The 17,002-nt window shown below is 48.1% G+C and overlaps 1 protein-coding gene across 2 annotated transcripts in view; it reads right to left on the bottom strand.

Annotated features, from left to right (window-relative positions):
- LOC105057942 (uncharacterized) overlaps nucleotides 1–17,002 on the bottom strand; it is a 37,353-nt gene that overhangs the window by 6,632 nt on the left and 13,719 nt on the right. For both annotated transcript variants that reach the window (XM_019854732.3, XM_010940669.4), the window contains exons 3-6: nucleotides 5,150–5,242; nucleotides 4,836–5,018; nucleotides 4,657–4,759; nucleotides 4,402–4,572 (exon numbers count right to left, since the gene is read on the bottom strand). In XM_019854732.3, the coding sequence (XP_019710291.2) occupies nucleotides 4,402–4,572; nucleotides 4,657–4,759; nucleotides 4,836–5,018; nucleotides 5,150–5,242 (550 nt within the window). The remainder of the gene's footprint in view (nucleotides 1–4,401; nucleotides 4,573–4,656; nucleotides 4,760–4,835; nucleotides 5,019–5,149; nucleotides 5,243–17,002) is intronic.

Here is a 17,002-nt window from a genome sequence, read left to right as displayed (position 1 = left end):
AAAAAAAAAAAAGCCTGTTTCCTTAAATGACACCAATACCCACAGAGAAGAGGGGTTTACACACTGATGTGTTTAACAGCAGTAGCAGGTGGGATTCTCTGAACCTCAAGCAAGGATATCAGTAAAATGGTTGTGTATCTTTGTATAAGCATGCAAGTGCTTATAATATTTACAGGGTTAAAAGCACATAATTAAATAAAAATTGTTTAAGGTGATTAGCCATCAATTGTTGATACTTGGCATAATGTTTGGTAGGTTATTGATAAACTTCAGCACCACAAAACAAATTACAACATAGAATCATATCATCCCCTCAAAAAAACATAACATAACAAAGTAGCCTTTGAATTCATATATGATTTTAGCAAGATTTCTTGTCCTTGGATTTCCTCAAGCACAGAGAATAATTCAAGTGTTGAAATATAAATGACAACACATGATGTTGAGATCTTACAATATAGGAGCTACAAAACAGAGAGCCCATGCATGCATTCCACACACAGAATAATGCTTGTAAATATGTCTAGAGTTAAAATACATATATGTTTCTTTAAGTGAGCCACTGAGATTTGTCTTGGTTCAAACAGAATGGTTCCCATGACAGAATGAGGAACACAAAGCTCCAGTCTTACCAATAAGCTTTAAAAAAGAAAAAAAAATCAACTGCCTCATTAGAAATGCTGGAGTTCTCCTTTTTATATGTTACTAGTGTTCAAGACTATATGACAGACCATATAGATGGGGCCTAGTTGTTGAAATACTCATATATGATGTTCCAAAATTAAGTTAAATATTTTGTTTAGTAGTTCAAATTGTTCTGTTCGGAAGAATTTGAATCATTGATGATTTATGTTTTGTTTCATAGCATATAGAAAGGTAAAAGATTCCTCTAGGCCTCTGTCGATAAAGGCTGGAGCTTGAGGGATGTAGAACATCATGTTGCACATGCGAGACACTTTTGAAGTGTATATGCATCAAACCAGGCCAAGCTATATTAGAAGTGTTGGGTGATAGGCAAGCAGAGCACTCCATAGTGTTTTAAAGACTAAGATTAGGTAACCATCAAGCATCTTTCACTTTAATTTTGCACTCTTTTAACTAATCATATATCTAGTAATTGTTAAAAATTATCCTTCATTTCTTAGCAGCTCAAAGAAACATTATCTACTGTTTTTTTAATAAATCTTGAGCCGAAAAGCCAAATGCATTGGAGGTTCTAAAAAATCCCATCATATCAGACCACTAAAGTTTTAGAAAAAAAGGAGCATGTATCACAAAGATTTTTAATGCTGAATCTGACTGTACAAGTAGCCAACACACCCAACAAGCTGTTTGACGGCATACATTACACTGAGAAAATCTATGCTAAAACAGGAGGGCACCCAGAGGAAATCATACAGTTGTAAGTTGTAACAAAAATCACACTTTTTTACCATATATCAGGTTCTGCAAATTATTTCTTGACAACAGATAGATGATTCCCAACAAGGAATGCATAGACACCTTTATTCAAGATATACTTAAGGCTCCATGAAAAGTAGCCAGTTTCCAATTTCTGAGGTTTTATGCATATAGTGCATTCTACAATTTCTAAGGTTCTACTTAGTATAAGGCCTCTAGAGATCAAGAGAGACTGCAAAGAAATTCACGAAGCTCTTAGTTCATACTTAATCTCATCTTTACAAGCTAGTCCTCTAATCTCAACTATATTTTGATCAGCCGAATCTCATCTGACCCTTCTTACACTTCAATAATTATCAGAATTGTCGTATAATGGTCTATCTGGCAGCATGGAACCTTATTGTCATTAACCCAAAAGTTATTTTTTTTTTTTCTAATTAAATTTCATCCTTTACTTTCATATTCACTGTCATTCATCCTCATCCTGATCAACCAATATAGATGTACCCCTGCATCAGCAACATTTTAATGGATATGTGGAAGACCATAAAACATTTGTGCTTGTGAAAGTATGGTTCCTAATATAACTAGTCGTTACCATACATCATAATTTTCAATTACCTACACTTGTCTAGATCTTAGAACATCTTTGACTATATTGTATGCACAATTGCCTGGCATTGCCTGCATCTTACAGCAGAAAACAGAGGCATCAACTTGATTATGCAACACAATCACATTCAAACATGTAAACTAATTGCTCATGAAATTCAAATCCTTAGCATGGTTAATATTATGCATACAGACTAAGTCAATGAAACTTTGTTATTCTTGATCTAAACTTGCTTATAATCCTACCAATATCTCCACCTTTAGGTTATTAACCCACAAAGCAATCTCAATTTTGACTCCAGATTGAGAAAAGCAAAATCAAATTTCAGTTTTGGTTTTCTCCTCATCCTTGAACAAAAATTCCAGCAAGATGATTTTTAATGTTAACAAGTACACATCAACGGCAGGATTAGGTTTAAGCACCTACTAAAAAATCCCCACTGATCACATATCGAAGATTTATGATCCTTTCCTCCCATATGGCAAACACTTCAATGGCAAGCAACATCAACACGACTAGCAACAATAGCTACATCATAAATAACTGCTACAAACATTTCAGGTTGGTAGCTGAAAGTCTTAAGGGGAAACAGGAACATATATTAATTCATTATCAATGCATTTTACATTATTTAAATAACACTAAATGAAGACCATACACCGAAAGAAGAAAACACAAGGAGATATGTTTCGTTAAAATTAGAGTGCATTATTTACCTAAAATTTGCTTGACGATATAAATTGCAGGGCATATACCAACTAGGACTCTTATTGGTATTCAACATATGATTATGTTCCTATATACCAAGGTACGATGTATGTTCCATTACAATGATTAACCAGACTTAATCAAGCATGAAATGTGATTCACCTTTCCAGCAAATAGCATCTAGGTGTTCCCAGGTTCCCCTTCCTTTTGACCTTTCCAAATAACCGAAAGCCTAACACTCCTTGTCCAGAACCTCTTCCAATCATCAAAGCACGTCTATAGCATCCCCATTAAATCCCTATCATTTTATCATATGCAACACTCCAAACTTCCTCAACAATAATCTTTCTACTCAAACCAAACCAAGCATTCTTGTATATAGTAAGGTCATTCTATTTACTTGCAGCTTCTTCACTGTTGAAAAACCTGACACTTAAAACATGGTTGGTCACTTCATTGCTCAATCTTTAGTTCAAAAGAATGTTAGGGTGATAAAATCTATTATAAGCCATTCAAATGCTAGTTTCATGGTTCAACAGGAAAAAGATGATCAAATTTATAGTAACAACACACACACACACACACACACACAGAGATCAAACTATGAATTTTCCCACAGCGAAGATCTCAAATATCAACTCCCAGAAAATTTTTAGCGGAGCATTTTCAACCAATTCAGGTCAATGCATGCATGCGTTGCTTGGAAGTTGCAGACCCAACTAATAAGATAAAACGGTACAAATTTTTTGTCTTTGAAAAAAGAAGTGAACAAGTAGATCATATTACACATCTTTTATACCATACATATCCGGTAGTTGGTCTACATGAAATGAGTGAATAAAATATGGAAGCACAAAGCCATTTGCCTTATATCATTCTAAGCACCACTGGTATAAGCAAGATGTTATGATTAAGAAGATAATAGGCAAAAACTAACTTATGCTGGAACAATAAATCCATATCGGACCCTTGGTGAAGCTATGTAAAATGCAAAAATCTTTGTTAAAATTTCTATGTTAGAGAAGCCATAGGCCCAAAGTTTCTTTCTTAAAGAAGAAAAGAGTAAAAAGATTAAGGATATTCCTGTTGGTACAAAGATCAATGAAAAATAATGCAGAAAGAAACATGAGAAATAACTATTAACTTAAAGAATGCACATTTAAGCTCAAGTGAAATGATAAAACTTTGGACTGGGGGGGTGCAGAGGATGCTCGAACTGTATGAAAAAAGAGAAGGATATTGATATTCTGAAAGTATTTGTGCATTTCCTGGAAATATAATTTAACTAAAACACTTAAATTGATTAAGAGTTCAGACAATTAGGACAAGAAAAGGTCAACTGTTTCAAAATTCTCTCTCTCTGCAAGTGTGTATTATGCTACTATGTGGTTCCCTTGTTTAAGAAAGCAAATCAGATCCGTTTGCACAGGAACTTATTCCCTCCCCCCACCCCTCAACCCCAAAACACATTTTCACCTGAGGTGCACGAAAAAAACAGATCCATCTTGCTTATATTGTGAAGCAAACAACAATATATTTTTTTCTTGCAACAGAAAAAGATAAATTTTTTACAGATTTCATTTTCAAAATAGCACCTATTAGGCAGTTCACCCAATCATACCATAAAGTAAAGAAAACCAACATCAAGCAAGAGTGGAGCTAATATAAGTGCATAATACCTTTACTAACACTGCGTCCAAGGTTGTTGTTTATGCGTAAGGGATCAATAATATTGAAATGCTTTGAAACAAAAGGCTGATCAACTGGCATAACTGCATATACCGTACTACACATATCAAGAAAGACCTTGCTGAGCAACAGTTCACTGCTATCCTTTCGAGGAGGTTCCGCTGAATGACATTCCAAAGGTGAGAAATAAGAACTGGCACTTTATATCTCTGTCCCATTAGTAAAAGTAAAATGGTTGAACTCACCAGCCATATCTGGAAGTGAACTAATAGGTACAGGACCCCAGAGGCTAACACAAAAGCTATCCCAATCAAAGTTGCTGAAAAACTCTAAAAAACGATATAGGACCTATAATTCACAATGATAAGTACCATTAGATCAAAATCTAATAACAAGAAAAAATAAACAAAATAAGTGAAATTACCTCAAGCGGTCCAGCAAAAGAATTATTAAACACATGAAATATATATAGAACCAAAGTTTCCAAAGCATATGTAGAAATGAGGCCATGATGAGCACCCAATATACGGCTCTCATAGTAACACCAGGCCTTGATCAATATAATACTCCGCTTGAATAAATGGTCTTGATTTATCATATGATCAATCTGTAGAAATTTAATATTAATTAGCAAAAGGATCTATAAATGCTCAAAAGGTTTACAAATGCATCTAAACATCACATCTCACTCTCTTTGAAACATAAGTTTGACTGATACTTAAGGCACCAGTAGCTCACCTGTTCCAAGAAACAAAGTGTACATAACCCACCAAGCTGATTAAATGATATATCAACCACAATATCTTCTACGAGACACTTTATAATCTTTACCTGCAAACATATATAAAATTGGAGGTCAAATCTGCATATGAAATGTGGACAGCATTAACGAAACATCATAATGGAAGAAACAGAAAGAAAGCTAGAAGTACTATCCTAATTGAAAAAACTGGGTGCTTTTTTTGTGCCATCTTATATTTTAATATTATTTTTTGTAATGGTCTTTTGAGTCTGTGAAATACATGCATGGTTTTTTGAGTCTGTGCCATCTTATATTTTAATATTCTTTTTTGTAATGGTTTTTTGAGTCTGTGAAATACATGCATGGTTTCTGCATCTTCCTTGACCTACTATAAGAATACACTGTATCCATGATTTTGTCATTTATTTTTCAGTTACTGTCTGTGTTATCTGGTTGCATGGTGTAAACATAATTATCAAGCCTTATTGATGCAGACCAGTGATTTAAATCACCCTTTAAATGATGCAGAGACATATCTCATATGGTTGTTCATTTTAATGTTGTCATTTCTATCATTTCACCTGATTATGCTCAGATGCAGCATTCTCTCAAATAGCAATAGCACAGTAAAAGGTAAGAACTATTCCCTCAGCAAAAAACGTGGATATGATCCTGCTCCCAATTACTAAATGTATAGAACTTAACATAAGGATGGTCATACTAGCACGTTGGGTTTTGGTACCACCAGTACTGTACCCAGTATTCTAAAAGGCAGCAGCAGAATTAATGCAGTCAAAGAACTACAAAACGCACATCCGGCATGCAAGCACATATATGGTTACTATTCTTAAACCATATAAAAAAAAATAAAATATATTAAGTACAACAAACATCTACAACAATAGTAATTTTTTCCGGATGATAAATATGAATATTAATAACAGTAACAACTAACAATTAGTGCTTATTATTTAGTACTTAATACTTGTTGGGTATAAAATACCCCCCAGCCGAAGTTCGTGATGGAAGTGACCCTCCAGGGATCCAACTGACTTTCGACCTCCGGCAACGTCTCTTCAAACCTCCCAGACGGCCGAGCCTCCGCCACACTCCCAAGTTTTGTCGACGAGCAGGACCCCGCCAGCGCCGACCGGATTCTTCGCGACGTCCGGACTCCTATGGGAGCCGGGCTCCGTCCCCAGCTCCGGCTACGGGAAAACTCCGTCCGGATTCCTACGGGAGCCGGACTTCGTCCCCAACCTCAACTGCTGGAAGGCTTCACCCGGACTCCTACGGGAGCCGAGCTCCGCCCGCGACTTCACTTACAGGTAAACTCCGTCCGGACTCCTACGGGAGCCAGACTTCGTCCCTGACCTTGATTGCAGGTGGACTTCGACCGAATTCCTATGGGAGCCGGGCTCCGTCCCCAGCTCCGGCTACGGGAAGACTCCGTCCGGATTCCTACGGGAGCCGGACTTCGTCCCCAACCTCAACCGCTGGAAGGCTTCACCCGGACTCCTACGGGAGCCGAGCTCGCCCGCGACTTCACTTACAGGTAAACTCCGTCCGGACTCCTACGGGAGCCGGACTTCGTCCCTGACCTTGATTGCAGGTGGACTTCGACCGGACTCCTATGGGAGCCGGGCTTCGTCCCCAGCTCCGGCTACAAGAAGACTCCGTCCGGATTCCTACGGGAGCCGGACTTCGTCCCCAACCTCAACTACTGGAAGGCTTCACCCGGACTCCTACGGGAGCCGAGCTCCGCCCGCGACTTCACTACAGGTAAACTCCGTCCGGACTCCTACGGGAGCCGGACTTCGTCCCTGACCTTGATTGCAGGTGGACTTCGACCGGACTCCTATGAGAGCCGGGCTCCGTCCCCAACTCCGGCTACGGGAAAACTCCGTCCAGATTCCTACGGGAGCCGGACTTCGTCCCCAACCTCAACTGCTGGAAGGCTTCACCCGGACTCCTACGGGAGCCGAGCTCCACCCGCGACTTCACTTACAGGTAAACTCCGTCCGAACTCCTACGGGAGCCGGACTTCGTCCCTGACCTTGATTGCAGGTGGACTTCGACCGGACTCCTATGGGAGCCGGGCTCCGTCCCCAGCTCCGGCTACGGGAAGACTCCGTCCGGATTCCTACGGGAGCCGGACTTCGTCCGCGACTTCACTTACAGGTAAACTCCGTCCGGACTCCTACGGGAGCCGGACTTCGTCCCTGACCTTGATTGCAGGTGGACTTCGACCGGACTCCTACGGGAGCCAGATCTCGTCTCCGACTCCTGCTGCAGGCAGCTTCATCCGGACTCCTACGGGATCCGGACTCCGTCTTCTACTCCGACTGCAGGCAGACTTCGTCCGGACTCCTACGTGAGCCGGACTCCGTCTTCTATTTCGACTGCAGGAAGACCTCGTCCGAGCTCCTACAGATGTCGGACTTCGCTTCCGACTCCAGCTACCGACTCCAATCGAACTTCGGCCGACAAGTCTGGACCCCCTGACAGGCCACAATAATGGCCACGGTTCTGCTCCGCTCCCTGCGGCGGACCCTACGCAGCTCCATTACTCCCTGGCAGGCCACAATAATGGCCACGGTTCTGCTCCACTCCCTGCGGCGGACCCTACGCAGCTCCATTACTCCCTGGCAGGCCGTACTAACGGCCACGATTCTGCTCCACTCCCTGCGGCGGATCCTGTGCGGTTCCACCACTCCCTGGCGAGTCGCGACAACAGACGTCGCTCCACTCCCCGCAACTGATTCCACGTGGCGAGCCATGATGACAGCCACGACTCCACCCCATTACTCTTCATGATAAACTCCTGACCATGGGCAGCCCACTGCCAGACGGTTATAAACATCACTATCAGTCTGTTGCTCCCTCCGCCTATAAAAAGGGGATCCCCGATACGTTATTCTCTGAGCTCTCGTTTTTACCTAGAAACTCTGCTAAAATTTTCGTTCGAGCACTCCATTCTTGTTAAGGCAGAGAACTGACTTGAGCGTCGGAGGGTCTTGCCGGAACAACCCCACCTCCGGTTTAGACTTCTTTTGCAGGTCCCGGCGGCGACCGCGACTCCAGCTTCTCCGGCGCAAGCGGATTTTTGCACCAACAGGATTGGCGCTAGAGGAAGGACTGAACCTTCGCAGTACCCTTGTTCTTAAAGAAGCGCTCAACGGAACCGCCTCTGGTCATCTTCTCCGACATCCGCTCCCCTTTCCCCCACTGGATCCTCGCCCGATGACTTCTCGCAAAGCATCCACACGGCGACCCACGGCCTCCGCAGCCAGATCTCAGGCTCCGGCCTCGCCTCTGGTTTCCCGAGCCCCACATCCTCCGACAATGGTCACCGGCATGGAGTGGTCGGACAATCGGCCTCCGACGGATTTCGCCAACACCATCTCGGGAGGATCCCGGCAAGAAGCAACCAACGTACTGGCCGTACCCCCCAAGCGACAAAAGATTGAGGAGCCCATAACCTTTACTGAAGAAGACGCTCAGGGAGTTCAATTCCCTCGTAACGACGCGGTTGTAGTTTCTTTGAATATAGCAGATTACGACGTCCGCCGCATTCTCGTCGACAATGGAAGTTCGGCCGACATTTTGTTCTACGACGCCTTTCAAGAATGTCCATCCTTGACGGCCCTTTGAGGCCGATTAGCTCCCCTCTGGTAGGGTTTACCGATGACGCTGTTCCGATGGAGGGAATAATAACTTTGACTGTGGCCGCAGGTCGATATCCAAGGCAATCCAGGGCTCTGGTGAATTTCCTGGTGGTGAAGGCGCCGTCAGCCTACAACGCAATCCTCGACCGACCAGGCATCAATGCTCTCCGAGCCATCGTATCAACCTACCATTTGAAGTTGAAATTCCCCACCAACCAGGAAATCGGAGAGGTCCGAGGAGACCAAGCCCTGGCCAGACACTGCTACAACATAGCCTTGCAAAGAAGCGACCAATCTGACCCCTGTCCAGTCGATGGACTGGATGCTCGTGACGACCTCACTGAAGAGAGGGGCGTTCCAATTGAAGATCTGGTACCGATCCCTTTGAACGACGGAAACGCGGAGCATGTAGCAATGATCGGCTCCAACCTGGGGGAGGAGGTGCGGACGCGTCTCATCGATTTTCTACGAAAGAATGCGGATGTTTTCGCTTGGGTTCCAGCAGACATGCCGGGGATTGACACGAAAATCATGGAGCACCGCTGGCCGTCGATCCAAAGCATCGACCGACGAAAGAAAAAATCCGAGATCATACACCAGAGAGGCAGAAGGCGATAGCCGAGGAAGTAGATAAGCTCCTTAAAGCCGGATTCATTAGGGAAGTCAATTATCCTGATTGGATTTCCAACATTGTCCTAGTCAAAAAAGCAAACGGCAAGTGGAGAATGTGCATGACTTCAAAAAGCTGAAGAAGGCCTACCCAAAGGACAGCTACCCCCTTCCCAGAATCGATCAACTGGTGGACGCGACCTCGGGCCATGAGCTCCTCACCTTCATGGATGCATTCTCCGGCTATAATCAAATCAGGATGGCACCGGAAGACGAAGAAAAGACCACTTTCATTACTAACCGTGGCCTTTACTGTTACAGGGTCATGCCTTTCGGCCTCAAAAATGCAGGCGCAACCTACCAGCGGTTGGTGAACAAAATCTTCAAGGAGCAGATCGGCCGCAATATGGAGGTCTACGTGGACGACATGCTCGTAAAAAGCAAATCTTCCGTGGACCACGTCGCCGACCTCGAGGAGACCTTCGACGCTCTCCGAAAATATAAAATGAAGCTGAACCCGACTAAATGCGCTTTCGGAGTAACCTCGAAAAAGTTCCTGGGCTTCATGGTGTCGGGGCGCGGGATTGAGGCCAATCCAGAAAAAATTCGAGCCATCCAGGAGATGGCCGCCCCAAAGTCGATAAAAGAAGTTCAGCACCTTACAGGGAGGGTAGCGGCCCTGAATCGCTTCGTCGCAAGATCGGCCGAACGGTGCTTACCCTTCTTTCAAACCCTCAAGCAGCCGAAGAACTTCTGTTGGATCTCTGAGTGCCAACAGGCATTCGAAGAACTAAGGAGCTACCTCGGCTCACCCCCGCTGTTGGCAAAGCGGAGCCTGGAGAGGAACTGTTTTTATACCTGGCGGTCTCTCCCATGGCTCTCGCGGCTGTCCTTGTCAAAGAAGAAGCAAAAGTCCAACGACCGATTTACTACATCAGTCGCGCGTTAAGAGACGCCGAGACCAGGTATACCAAATTAGAAAAACTGACTTACGCCTTGTTGATTGCAGCCCGGAGGCTCCGACCCTACTTTCAAGGGCACACCGTAACGCTGCTCATCGACCAACCTATCAAGGCGATTTTGCACCGGACGGACGCCTCCGGAAGGATGGCAAAATGGACGATCGAGCTCACAGAATTCGACATCAACTATCGACCCAGGCCAGCAGTGAAGGCCCAAATATTGGCAGATTTCATAGTGGAATGTACTATCCCAGAGGAGGCCGAACCTGAACAAGACGAAATTGACGGCCTGAAGCCCCGACCGAACTCCCCCAAAGAAGAAGCAGATCCCTCTGATCGCTTTTGGGCCCTCTATGTGGACGGGTCTTCCAACATGTCAGGCGCAGGTGCGGGCCTGATCTTGATCAGTCCGGAGGGAATCGTCGCGGAGTATGCTCTGCGTTTTGAGTTCCCCACAACGAACAACGGGGCGAAATATGAAGCTCTGATCGCAGGACTGAGGATCGCCAAAGAGCTGGGAATAGATCGGCTCCGGATCCACAGCGACTCCCAACTAGTAGTGGGACAAGTCAACGAAAATTACGAAGCGGGGAGGACAGCATGGCTAAATACCTTGAAAAGGTAAAGGAACTCGTCCCCGCCTTCAGCAGCTTCAACATCAGACAGATTCCGAGGTTGGAAAATACCAGGGCTGACCTTCTCTCCAAGCTGGCAACGTTGGCTCCAGCCGAATTGCCCAAAGACGTTCTTTTTGAAGTTCTAAAGTGCCGAGTACAGAAGAATCGCGACCCATGATGGAAATTGACCACGAGCCCAGCTGGATCGACCCACTGATAACCTATCTCAGAGATGGGGTTCTCTCCCAGAATGCAAAAGAGGCTCGAAAGCTCAGAAATCAAGCCTCCCGATACATCGTTTATGAGGGCAAGTTGTACAAGAAATCATACTCTTTGCCCCTTTTGAAATGTCTCCGGCCTTCAGAAGCTGACTACGCCTTGTGGGAGGTGCATGAAGGAATCTGCGGAAACCATCTGGAGGCTAGATCTTTATCCCACAAGTTGCTCCGCCAAGGATATTACTGGCCGACAATGCATCATGATTCGATTGAATATGTCAGAAAGTGTGATCGATGCCAGAGATATGCCAATATCCAGAGACAGCTCGCCATCGAGCTTACACCCTTGAGTGCCCCATGGCCTTTTGCGCAATGGGGGATGGACATCCTTGGCCCCTTTCCCACGGCGTCGGGGCAGAGGAAGTTCCTCCTTGTAGCGATCGACTACTTCACCAAATGGGTTGAAGCCGAACCACTAGCAAAAATCACAGAAGCAAAAGTGCAAGATTTCATCTGGAAGTCGATCGTATACAGGTTCGATCTGCCTAGGACCCTAATCACTGATAATGGGCGGCAATTCGCGGGAGTAAGATTCGCCGAATTCTGTGAAGATCTAAATATCTCCTACAACTTCACATCAGTAGCCCATCCTCAGGCGAACGGCGAAGCTGAGGTGACTAACAGAACCCTTCTGCAGGGGATTAAGACAAGGCTCGAAAAGACGAAGGGAACTTGGGCGGACGAACTTTATCATGTGTTGTGGGCGTATCGAACTACCCAAAAACTGCCCACAGGGGACCCCTTTGCTTTAGCCTTCGGAACGGAGGCCGTCATCCCAATTGAGCTTAAACTCCCATCGGCACGAGTCGTGGCATTCGACGAACATCGAAATTCGCAAGGTCTTAAAGCCAACCTCGACCTGCTGAAAGAAAGGCGGGAGGTAGCTCAGATTCGAATGGCAGCCTACAGACAGAAAGTCGCTCGCTATTACAACTCCCGGGTCAAGAACAAAGTCTTTAGAGCAGGAGATCTAGTGCTTCGACGAGCCGCTGTCTCGCAACCTCAGGATCGAGGGAAGCTCGCCCCAAACTGGGAAGGCCCGTATGAGGTCAAAAAAGTAGTCCGGCCCGGAACTTATTATCTTAAGGAGCTCGGAGGAGCCGACCTCCCGCGACCATGGAGCTCGGAAAACTTACGGATGTACTACCAATAACTTTATTTTAATTAAAAGTTGTATATCTACATGTCTCCCCCCTTTGGCACTATCTTACATCGACAGGGCAGTCCAAACAAACTGTATCAGAAGCAAGAGGGGAACTTCATCTCGACAAAGTCGAAGGCCCGGTTCTCTTTAGACCGGATGGGGAGAGAGGCCCTGCAACGCCCATATGCGCCCCCACAGCCCTGTTAGGGACAGGAGGAGAACCTCGCCCTAACTTGAGCAAAGTCGAAGGCCCGGTTCTCTTTAGACCGGATGGGGGAGAGGCCCTACAACGCCCATATGCGCCCTCACAGCCCTGTTAGGGATAGGAGGAGAACCTCGCCCTAACTTGAGCAAAGTCGAAGGCTCGGTTCTCTTTAGACCGGATGGGGGGAGAGGCCCTGCAACGCCCATATGCCCCCACAGCCCTGTTAGGGACAGGAGGAGAACCTCGTCCTAACTTGAGCAAAGTCGAAGGTCCGTTCTCTTTAGACTGGATGGGAGGAGAGGCCCTGCAACGCCCATATGCACCCCCACAGCCCTGTTAGGGACAGGAGGAGAACCTCGCCCTAACTTGAGCAAAGTCGAAGGCCCGATTCTTTTTAGACCGGATGGGGGGAGAGGTCCTGCAACGCCCATATGTGCCCCCACAGCCCTGTTAGGGACAGGAGGAGAACCTCGCCCTAACTCAAGCAGAGTCGAAGGCCCGGTTCTCTTTAGACCGGAAGGGGGGAAGGGCCCAGCAACGCCCATATGTACGTCTACGGCCGCGTTAGAGACAAGAGGACCTCGTCCTAATCAGAGCTGAAACCTGTTACGACAGAAATAGGGAAAGAACCTCGTCCCGACATCAATTAAAGTCTGGTCGTTCAAGACCAGAAGAGAAAAAGGGGGACCTTCCCCAGCGGCCCCTTCGCAATAAGACTCCGTCCGGACTCCTACTGGAGCCGGACTTCATCCCCGACTTCGGCCGCCGGTAAACTCCGTCCGGACTCCCACGGGGGCCGAACTCCGCCTCCAACTTCAACTGCGGACAAACTTCGCTCGGACTCCTGCGGGAGTCGGACTTCGCCCTCGGCTTTGATCAAAAGAAAACTCCTTCCGGACTCTTATGGGAGCCGAAACTTCATCCCCAACTTCGACCGCTGGTAAGTTCCGTCCGGAAGCCAGATTTCGCCTCTAACTTCAATCGCAGGTAAACTCCGTCCGGACTCCCACGGGAGCCAGACTTCGCCCCGACTTCGCTTACGAGAGCCGAACTCCCGTAGCCCCACCAAGAGCGGAGGAAAAATTCCAAACAAAAAAGAAAAAGGGAAGAGGGGCTAAGAAGAAAGGCGATGGACCACGTTAGTGACGAATGGAAAACAAACAGCATCGAAGATGCAGAGAACCCCGTCTCAGCAAGGATTGAGGTTCTTATCAAGGACCCTAGCTCTCAGCACGAGCCCGAGATGAGACTTCCTCGGGATGACGAAAGATCAGACCTCCGAGCCCGAGCCCTGATGGGGGGCACCAAATCCGAGCCGCCCCGGACAAATCTGCGACCATGGACGAAAAGGACGGGTCGATACGATGGCAATCGGGTACCTCCGAACGACGCGAAGGCCGAAAAGAAGCTCGGTAAGCGACAATTCAACACGTGAGTATAAGAGGTAGCAGAAATTTCCCTTCTCATGTTATTCATCTAATATACATTACAGAGCCATTAGTTGAAGGAGAAGGACAACTGAAAGGCGAGCCGACGTGACCACTACAGGCAACCTATGGACGACGTCAAAAAAAAAAAAAAAAAAAAAAAGAGAAAGAAGAAGAGAAGTAAAGAGAAGGGAATACAACAACAACGATGGTAAAGAAAGGAAGTTCGGCAGACAACAATTCGACGCAAAGCGCAAACGAAGTAACAAAATCTCCTTCTCATTTCTCGATGTACGTTACAAGACCCGGAGGGCCAGAAAAAGAAAACATTATTACAAGACTCGAAAGGGATACACCGGAGGCTACTTCGAGCTGTAGACTTCTCTTCCCGATTCTATCCTTCCCAGCAGTATTTTCCAGCACGTGTGACAAGCCTCTCGGCTCTCGCCCCCCGCCTCGTTCCGCTCCACCTCCGAAATTCCAACCCTAGGGGGAAAAGGATGGGATAGATTCCAGGGGGCAGCAAGAGCAACGGCGGCGACGACGACGACCTGTTTCAGGAAGAACCGGAATTACCCCGGAGGTAGCGGTGGTGCCGAAGACATGCGCCACCGCCATGTGCTCCATGACAACCACCGTCCTGGGTGTTCCGGTAAGGTCGGCATGCGCTACTTCCACCGTCCCCGCAACAAGTTCTGCTGCCCCGCCGTCGGCGCCGACCACTTCTGGTCCCTCGGCCCCGACGGCATCAAGGATCCCGCCCCGGCTTGTGACGAAGGCTCTGCCCCCTTGACCGGTGTCGCCCCCGTTCGGCTACTCCGAAGTTTTCAGGCGGAACGTCTTCACCGATTGTCCCCGTTATTAAACCCATGTTGTTGAAGGAATCCTCCCTTGAGCCCCAGTTAAAGCGGCGGGAACCCTCAGCAGCGGCTTGACAATCGGAGAACTCGCAGACCGCTGCTCTCCTCATTGCACTCTTCTTAGTCTGTGACATCATCTTGAGATTGACCTCCGGGGCGAGGCCCCAGCGGAGGAACCCCTTGGAGAGACTCGGGGGACCGGAAGCGGCGGAAAGCCGACGGAGATGGCAAAGACCGACGCGAAAGGCGCTCGGAGTCGGAAGGGGCACCGATGGAGTGGCTGAGTGGCTAAGCTCTCAGGCGAAAGAAGGATGTCGTGAAGCCCCTGGAGGAAAGGTGGGGGCTTAAATAGGCAACGGAGCCTGGCGCAGTTATGGTGGCAGGTGTCCCTAGGCCAACCAGTGCCCACCACGTGTCCCGCGTGTCCCACTCACCGCGACCTGGGGTTGACCGTTCACAGACTTTCATGGCACGACGCTTGGGATCACGTCCCGGTGAGAGTTCCGAAAAGACTCTTCGGGTCGCCCTAATCGGAAAAAGGCTCCAGCATGCACGCATTAAATGCCAACATATCTGAGGACGATCGCGCGCGGACGTCGAGGGAAGAACTTCGGCTGCGATAATCTTTCTGTACTTCATTCGAAATTCGAACTCGGAAGTAGGGAGACTGGTGTTGGGTATAAAATACCCCCCAGCCGAAGTTCGTGATGGGAGTGACCCTCCGGGGATCCAACTGACTTTCGACCTCCGGCAACGTCTCTTCAAACCTCCCAGACGGCCGAGCCTCCGCCATACTCCCAAGTTTTGTCGACGAGCAGGGCCCCGCCAGCGCCGACCGGATTCTTCGCGACCTCCGGACTCCTATGGGAGCCGGGCTCCGTCCCCAGCTCCGGCTACGGGAAGACTCCGTCCGGATTCCTACGGGAGCCGGACTTCGTCCCCAACCTCAACTTTTGGAAGGCTTCACCCGGACTCCTACGGGAGCCGAGCTCCGCCCGCGACTTCACTTACAGGTAAACTCCGTCCGGACTCCTACGGGAGCCGGACTTCATCCCTGACCTTGATTGCAGGTGGACTTCGACCGGACTCCTATGGGAGCCGGGCTCCATCCCCAGCTCCGGCTACGGAAAGACTCCGTCCGGATTCTTACGGGAGCCGGACTTCGTCCCCAACCTCAACTGCTGGAAGGCTTCACCCAGACTCCTACGGGAGCCGAGCTCCGCCGGCGACTTCACTTACAGGTAAACTCCGTCCGGACTCCTACGGGAGCCGGACTTCGTCCCTGACCTTCATTGCAGGTGGACTTCGACCGGACTCCTATGGGAGCCGGGCTCCGTCCCCAGCTCCGGCTACGGGAAGACTCCGTCCGGATTTCTACGGGAGCCGGACTTCGTCCCCAACCTCAACTGTTGGAAGGCTTCACCCGGACTCCTACGGGAGCCGAGCTCCGCCCGCGACTTCACTTACAGGTAAACTCCGTCCGGACTCCTACGGGAGCCAGACTTCGTCCCTGACCTTGATTACAGGTGGACTTCGACCGGACTCCTATGGGAGCCGGGCTCCGTCCCCAGCTCCGGCTACGGGAAGACTCCGTCCGGATTCCTACAAGAGCCGGACTTCGTCCCCAACCTCAATTGCTGGAAGGCTTCACCCAGACTCCTACGGGAGCCGAGCTCCGCCCGCGACTTCACTTACAGGTAAACTCCGTCCGAACTCCTACGGGAGCCGGACTTCGTCCCTGACCTTGATTGCAGGTGGACTTCGACCGGACTCCTATGGGAGCCGGACTCCGTCCCCAGCTCCGGCTACGGGAAGACTTCGTCCGGATTCCTACGGGAGCCGGACTTCGTCCGCGACTTCACTTACAGGTAAACTCCGTCCGAACTCCTATGGGAGCCGAACTTCGTCCCTGACCTTGATTGCAGGTGGACTTCGACCGAACTACGGGAGCCAGATCTCGTCTCCGACTCCTGCTGCAGGCAGGCTTCGTCCAGACTCCTACGGGATCCGGACTCCATCTTCTACTCCGACTGCAGGCAGACTTCGTTCGGACTCCTACGTGAGCCGGACTCCGTCTTC

Source organism: Elaeis guineensis, chromosome 2 (assembly GCF_000442705.2).
Source record: "Elaeis guineensis isolate ETL-2024a chromosome 2, EG11, whole genome shotgun sequence".
NCBI classification, from domain to species: domain Eukaryota; kingdom Viridiplantae; phylum Streptophyta; class Magnoliopsida; order Arecales; family Arecaceae; genus Elaeis; species Elaeis guineensis.
The sequence above is the reverse complement of the archived record's forward strand: the minus strand, read 5'-3'. Positions and strand labels throughout refer to the sequence as shown.